Here is an 8027-nt window from a genome sequence, read left to right as displayed (position 1 = left end):
TTAATGTGTTCAAAAACCTTTTAATTATTTTTTAATTAAAATATTAATATTTTACATTACATATATAAGATTTATGTGTAAATTAAATGCATGTGACCCAAAATAAATGAAAAAAACAAAATAAAAAAGGCAATAGGAAAAAGTAGCTAACATTCCTCTTTTGCTATTCTAAAATACAAAGAGTCTCTCCCAATGGCAAAACATTCCTACCAATTTACCAAACACCACGCAATTTTTTGGCCAACTGAGAGAACGGATGGAGACTAAAGATGAGCAAAGCAGGAAAAAGACAGTTATGTACATTATTTAATCCATCGGTTGTCGTTTACAATATCGTAAACGACAATCAGAAACGCGTCGTTCGTATGGCTAACCAAAGCTCGAAAATTGGACTCAGGAGAGAGAGAGAGAGAGAGAGAGAGAGAGAGAATGGAAAAATCACTAGCAGAGCTGGAGCGATTCCAAACCCAAATCCTAGAACGCATATCAAAGCTCGAGCTCGCCTCCTCTGCCTCTCTTCCCCAACACAGCTCTTCCCCCATCCCTACCTCGACTCAAAATGACGCCATCGGCGCCACAGAAGCTCGTCTCTCCGCCATTCTCCGCGCCAATGGCGTGAAAGACTTCGCCTTCAAGAGGGTACCTGTCGATTACTACGATTGGTCTCTCGATGACCGGCGCGACTTTCTCGGCGCCGCCTCCGTCCACCATCTCTGCAAAAGCATTGTCTTGGTACCCAACTCATTCAACTCAAATCTCCAATCTGAAATCCCTTTTCAATTCCACTTGCATTCTGCTTTTTCTTTTTTGAATTATATATTTGGACCTTGTATTGCATTTCCCAGGTTAACACTCAAGCCCAATCTAGTGTGGTTGATTGTAGTGACCGCAACAATTCAAAGTATTATGTTGTGGTCGTTCAGGTAACCATTTTTTTTTTTTTTTCACGGATGTGTTTAAAGTTAAGACATTTATAATGCTGGTGTATGAATTGCGTGAAATTTGGACCCTTTTGTTTGGGGTGCAGTATACTGCTCGGTTTAATGCTGAAGCTGTAAAGAACTTCTTGTATTCGCTCAACGAGGGGAAGATAGCCAAGAAAAAGTTCAACTGTTAGTTCTCTTGTTCTATTAACAATCAAAGACTTCTTAAGATGTTCTGAAGTTTTGCAATTTTTGTATGCCAAACTAGGATCTATGCTGTTTGCATGTTGAAGTTAATTTTATTTTTCATTGTTCAGAAATTTTGGATAGCCGTAAATGCATTTAAGTACAATGTTAAAAAAAACAAAGAATGGATAATGCCAATACTGTCAAGTAGGTGGCAAACTAGCAAATGTGAGTTAGTACTTATTAGTACTTAGTAGTAGGTTTTGTGTTCAGACTCTGGTGATATTAGATTTATATCTTTTCTGGTGAATGCATTATTCGTACTACGAAAATTGGCAAAAAGATGGGTTTTTATTGTCACATAAAAAGAACAAATAGCAATGTGATTTTGGGGTAGGTGATTGTGGTGTGTTTAGATGCTGATGTTTCTAAATTATGCACCTCATTGTTTGATAACATGAGAATGGTCCAACTCCGTTCTATGTTTCTTTTGTATTACTCCATTTTAATGCTGTTATCATCCCTTCTTTTGAGATCTACTGTAAGAAGTGTCTTAAAATTTGCTGCATTGTTTGGCTTTTCTGGTTGTACTATTCTTCAGATGGCTTTATGCATGACCACCTCAGATTCCTCCTATTTCTTTCTTCAGTTCTCAAAAAACGTTGGTCCAACTCTTCGCACATAGTTCTTCTTGGTAACATGTTATCCAACAAAATGGTTTCCAGGATTTTATCTGTGCGTAAATCAAATAAATATCCTTTCTGCTTGAGCCTTCTCCTCAAGTTCATAGGAGATGCATTCCAATGCTACTGGATAACATTTTTTCGTAACCATTTTTGCCTCAATCGAAAGTTGACGGAAAAAATGTTATTCAAACTCCATTTTATGTTTCTTTTCTATTCCTTCTGTTTATTCTGTAATCATTTTTATATCCACTGTATAATTATTCAGAAAATGTCTGCAATGTTGGCTTTTCTAGTCCAACTGTTTTTTTGATGGCTTTATTCGTGATCCTCTTAGATTCCTCCTCTCTTTTTTCTCACTCTCTCAAAGAAAGTTTGTCCAACTCTTTGCACATAGATCTTCTTGGGAACCTACTCTTCCAACAAAATGGTTTCCAGGCTTTTATCCGTGCGTAGATCAAACTATCCTTTCTGCTTGAACCTTCTCCTTAAACCCATGGAGATGTGTTCCAATGTTATCAGATAACATTTTTTCTTAACGCATTTTTGCTTTAGTGGGCAGTCGATTTAAAACAAAAAAAAATTTGCTCCACGTCCATGCTATGGTACTTCAGTATTAATCCTGTTTTATTCCTATGGTCATCCCTCTTTTTCACATCCACTGTAGAAGCATTAAAAAGTTCCTTCAATGCCGGCTTTCCTGGGCGAACTGTTTTTGAGACGGCTTTATTCCTATCTTCTCAGATTCCACCAATTTCTTCCTTCACTCTCAGGGGAAGTTGGTCTTTTCACATGGTTCTTCTTGGGAACTCCAAGAAAATGCCTTCCAGGATTTTGTACGTGTGCAAATAAAAATACTAATCATTTTTGTGTGAGCCTTCTCCTTTAAATCCATAGAGACATGTTCCAATGTTATTGTATAACATATTCATTCTTAACCCTTTCCTGCCTCGTTGGACAGTTGGGGAAGAAAAAAAAAGAGGACAGTCCAATTCCAGTCTATGTTTCTTTTGTATTACTCCTGTTGTTTTATCATAAACCGTCTTTTTGTATTTCTAAGTATATACTGTGGAAGTGTTCAAAAGTTCTCTGCAAGAGAAAAAAAAAAGTGTTCCAAAATATGCTGCATTGTTGGATTTTCTTTCTGTTCTCCGTTGTCAGTTTTTTAATATGTTTATATCTTCAAGGTTTACGTTAAATTTTTCTTATTGTATTTCACAAGGTGATAATGTTTGTTATTTGATTATGCAGTGAGGCTTGCACCTGAGGAAACTTCAGTAGAATTGACTGGATTTGAACACAACGGAGTTACATGTGTTGGCATGAAAACAGACATTCCGGTGAACACTTGTTTCTTTCATCTATTTACTATGTATTTGATGCCCTTTGGAGTTGGAATTGTTTTTTGTGGTCTCGTGGTATCAGAATTATTTTTGCTTGACATGTCACTCAAGATCCTTTGCCTTGCATCTGTCCCTTGAAAATTGTAAAACCAATTAACTGATTGCTCAGAAGTCTGATGTGATTGATTAGATGAAACTAGGATGGAAACTGTATCTAAATTGTGGTCCATTTCTTTTAAACTTTCTGTAACATGCTCTCAAGGTTTCATAAGCTTATACAACAACTGTAAACATTACCTCCCTACAACTATAAGCTACACCTGTGCTGTCCTGTGTTCTTGAGACAAACTACTTCAGTGCCCTTTCATGATAAGCTCCAGCACAGAAGGACCCGAGGTTCAATTGCCAGGAACCCTGTTTATAAGTTCAGTCATGCCAACCTTCATACCAGCTGTTGAGCTGGTCCACTTTTCAGATATCAACTGTCTATTAGTCCATGAGTGTCAAGTTTTGGGTTGTCAAATGGTGGTCCATTGTATTGGTTGTCTTTGATTAACGAGTGTCTGCCAGTCTGCCACATCTTCCAAAAGAAGGGATTTATTTTGAGAGGTAGATTATATAGCTAGGTTTGTTAGACAGCAAACACTCTTTTGCGTGTGTTTGCACATGCATTAGTGTAGGGAGTGTATTATAATGTCTGAAGTACTTAGAAAATGCTTGAACAGTGGATATTCATTTTCCCATCATGGGTCATATGATGTATCATAAACTAGAAATCACAAAACATTATGAAATGACATCGTAGTTATTGTCTGTGACGACCACAACCTAGCACTTTCACACTAAATTTTAGTAAGCATAAGATTAGATGAATTTGCATATGTATGTAGACAGATTTTGCTCTTCTTAATGTGATGATGTATGGGTTGGTTTCACTTTCAGGTGATCTTGGATGAAGCAATTCAGAAACTTAGTCCTGATTTCTTCTGGTTGGGTGGTGGCGAGATCGATCTGAAGCTGGGCATCAGAACCTCTGAATTTATAAACTTCGTTAAACCTTTTATTGTCAGCTGCAGCAGTGCTTGATTAATCTAAAGAAACCACAATCCAAATTTATAAAAGAATACTTCATCAAACAAGAGCGCATATTGAACCGCTGGTCCTGCCAATCTTGAATCTTGATTAGCTTATTTTTGGTTGAATATTTGTGCTACCAAACATAAATATCTAGTTACTATCATGTAGCTTTTACTCGCACCAAAGATTGATTCATTTCAAAACATTGGGACCCATAACCAACCACTGTAGTTTGTGTATAGAGCATGTGCTGGTTTCTTGCCAGCTTGTGAAACTCAGCCCCTATATGGAAGATTTTGTGAATTGCTACTGCTTTCTTAGATACCAAACATAGGCAAATATATAATTTGGCTATTTTGTTTTACTTATTTCCCTACCATTTCTAAGTCACCAAAATGGAATGTGGAATTCATTGTAAAGTGGGGGCATGGTGTCAGCAATTTGTGAAACATATCCCTCACTGAAGTGTGGTTAATTAGAAAGTAGGTAGCTATATACTTTCAGAGGAGGAAGGTTAGCGTCAACTATTGATGCATGTGGATCTCACAATGCATTAACAACTTAAAATCACTCGTATGCACATCAACAACTCAAAATCACTCATTTGTACATGCGCGACTGAACCTAGCATAATTCAACTCAAAATCACTCATTTGTCCATGCGCAACTGAACCTAGTATAATTTGGTCCCCGACAGAAAAGCAGCAAGCCTTAGCAACCAACTAATTGAACGTGATTATTTTGGATGCACCTTCCTGTTCTTTTTAACGTGCAGCTTATTTGACTAGACCAATCACTCGAAATGGAGAAACTTTGAAATACCACCAAATGGATGACAGTGACAACACAAGCAAGGAGGGTTGCCATGCGACACATCCATGTAATATGTTTCACTTAGATTACAATCCTTTATTATTCCGTCAACATAAAAACACACATAGAAACAATAAAAAAGAGGAGCCATCATCCATCAAATCACCATTTTGTCACTACTGGACTTCTCACTGTTGCAGAAAAGGAAAACACGTGTTCTCTATCAATCACGAGGACAGAATCTTTCTTTTTTCTTCTTCTTCTTCTTCTTCTTTTCCAAGGTTTTGCAAGAGAGTTTTTATTTATATTTATTTTTCTTCTATAGACCAGGTAAATTACAAACACCTTTCCCACCAACCAAGGACAAATCACTATATAATTTTTCTTTAAGTGCTAGCTAGCTAGAAATGAAGTAAATTCCACCAGAAGCAGAAAATCCGGATATGTCTAGGACTTTCTATTGTGAATGGGTGGCTTCCTGTGAGGTTGTGCATAATCCATAACAACTACGACCTCAATAGCTTCATCTTCCTTCGAATCTTTGTCTTCCTCCATGTTATGTGTTGCAGATCCCAGTAATGTCCGTGCCTGCCTCTTCAATCCCTAAAATCATACAGCATCAATATTCATATGCATTAATTTCCATGCAAAATATAATTGATATAGATACATATATGTAAAGATTATCTTATCATGAGTCATGACAATCGCGAATACTGAATTGATCTGATCCATCGATTAGGTTCTCTTAGCATATTAATATGTGAATCAGATTCACAATCTATCTCATAAACATACGACTCATAACATAATTAGGTTTTACACACCTTTTTTCTTCCCAGCCCCATTATATGTATTTATCATGTATCTCACAAACGGCTATATGTACAGTGCATGCATGAGCAGACCACATGCCCTGATTTCCTCACAGGGGACATGGTTACAGTAGATATGGCCACTTGCACCACCAGTGTAACAGAGATCATTCAAAACAATCTTAAAAAAAATACTAAATTGCACCCAGTAACTTATATACCTGCATTTCAATCAATTTCTTCAGCTCAACCTGGGAAGATAATGTAATAATATCATATCCTGCACACCACCATGCATATCTTCATCATCAACAAGAATATATATACAAAACCAAAAAATAATGACCTAATTGATTCGAAGATTTATAAGAACCTGAGGCGGGTCCATTGGCATGCCCTTGTTTCCTCAAAAGAGCCGTCGGGATACTTTCATGGGTGAATGTTTCAGAGTTTATTTGTTGTGCTTGGTATTCAACTGAGATGGTAGGCATCATCCATGACTTTGAAGTCTCACTTAAGACTTTCGCTACATCCTGCACCAACCCTAAAATAATTAGGCCACTTCAATAAGTTAAAACTAATAATCACTTAAGTTATTAGATTTCTTTCATATGTTTCGCACGTTGTATGTGTCTATCTTTGTCAGCACGTGATAGGGTCATGTGATGAGACACATGGTTTGCTTTCAACCGGTGATGGGAAACAATTAAGTACTCCAGATTATCGCATGTAGTTCTAACAATTCAACAAGGTACTATGATGACCAATCTTTTTTGGTTAAATAACAATAAATAAGGCATGTATGCACCACATGATGGAATTAAAACTCCATGGCAGAACTTCTCAAAATATTATGTACAAGAATTTAATCAGATGTTGAAATATTTGCACCCACCTCAACAGAATGGTAGGATTTACAGCCACTTTGCTTATAAACAAGGCCTAGAAGTCGGGCATTGCATGCATGGATAGAAAGACAAAGAAAAAAGAGAAGAACAATGGAAGACATATTATGAGAGAGACAAAAGAAATTGGAGATTATGATTTGAAGGTTTTGAAGACTTGAAGTCACACACAGACGATGAGAATATGTAATGGAAATAACTGAAAGTCTTGTATATGTGAGTGGGTTAAGTGTTAGGTTTTGCAGAGTATTTGTAGTGAGAGGGGAAGGAAGAGCAATAAATGCAGGTTGTGTATGGGACTATAACCGTTCTTAAAGAGAACATGCAGGTGTTTGGGTGATGAACCTGTAAAACCAAACTTGAGATATTGGGGCCTCCCCTTGTCCCCTTTTCCCTTCATCTCTCACTTTTTAATCAATTGGAGGGCCCTAAGAAGCTGAAACCATTATATGAGCTACGTATCCAGTAGACACAATGCATGGGAATAGATATTGAGAGAGGGAGGAAAGTGAGTTAACTCCAAAATTAACGTAAATATATATAGACGTATCACACTTACTGATCACATTATGAATCATATTTCTAATAAATGTGAGATCCACTTGTATATGTGAATTTTATTGGAGAAGTATTCATCATAAGTAAATATGATACATGTAGCATCACCATATGATTTATAAGAATTTTTTGGCGAGATGAAGATTTGAGTAAATTTGGTCTCCAACCCATGTATTTCTGAAGGATCCCCCATTCCATGTTTTTGTGTGAAAAAGTATTATTACATTATGGCTTTCTACTTTTCACCTTAGCTAACATATCTTTATTCTAGTAATTTTAGGATGTCCGATTTCAGTCAATTTTAATTACATAAAAAATTATTCGAATTCGAGTATAGAAGGATGAGTACATTATATTATCTAACTGGCCTAATTCACGTATGCGCCATTAATCAGATAAAACACAAGTTATTGTAACTAGTTAAGTTAAATGAGTGAAATTGACTTGGGTAAGAGATTGTATGAAGTTGTAAATGAAGTTTGGAAGAAATTGAAAGGACCCATAAGTGTCCAAGAAAGTAGTGGGAGGTAGGGACATGGGATGAGGAGACAAAGGAGCATGGCCAGACCGTCAAATGCAGCTCCTTTGTGGACATGGAAAGGTCCACCATTCCCCACCAGCGTCGGTATTTAGTATGCACTCTACGTGGCATGTACTCCATGTGCCTCACACTTGCTTTTCCCGCCACATCACCCCCGCCTTGGCCAAATAGTTTGGATTGTTT

At 37.0% G+C, this 8027-nt stretch overlaps 2 protein-coding genes across 2 annotated transcripts; one reads left to right on the top strand and one right to left on the bottom strand.

Annotated features, from left to right (window-relative positions):
• Positions 1-387: 387 nt before the first annotated feature.
• Positions 388-4536, top strand: LOC117627722. The gene is made up of 5 exons (XM_034359929.1): positions 388-732; positions 846-923; positions 1028-1112; positions 3044-3132; positions 4078-4536. Exons 1-5 carry the CDS (start codon positions 430-432, stop codon positions 4219-4221), a joined length of 699 nt encoding a protein of 232 aa, XP_034215820.1. The 5' UTR covers positions 388-429; the 3' UTR covers positions 4222-4536.
• Positions 4537-5336: 800 nt separating this feature from the next.
• LOC117628273 lies at positions 5337-6995 on the bottom strand. The gene is made up of 4 exons (XM_034360690.1): positions 6736-6995; positions 6214-6373; positions 6062-6120; positions 5337-5628 (listed from the first exon to the last, which is right to left on the bottom strand). The coding sequence occupies exons 1-4, from the start codon at positions 6847-6849 to the stop codon at positions 5473-5475; spliced, it is 489 nt and encodes a 162-aa protein (XP_034216581.1). The 5' UTR covers positions 6850-6995; the 3' UTR covers positions 5337-5472.
• Between the last annotated feature and the right edge of the window lie 1032 nt (positions 6996-8027).

The sequence above is a fragment of the Prunus dulcis genome, chromosome 5 (genome assembly GCF_902201215.1).
Source record: "Prunus dulcis chromosome 5, ALMONDv2, whole genome shotgun sequence".
NCBI lineage: Eukaryota > Viridiplantae > Streptophyta > Magnoliopsida > Rosales > Rosaceae > Prunus > Prunus dulcis.
This window is presented reverse-complemented; position numbering and strand designations above follow the sequence as displayed.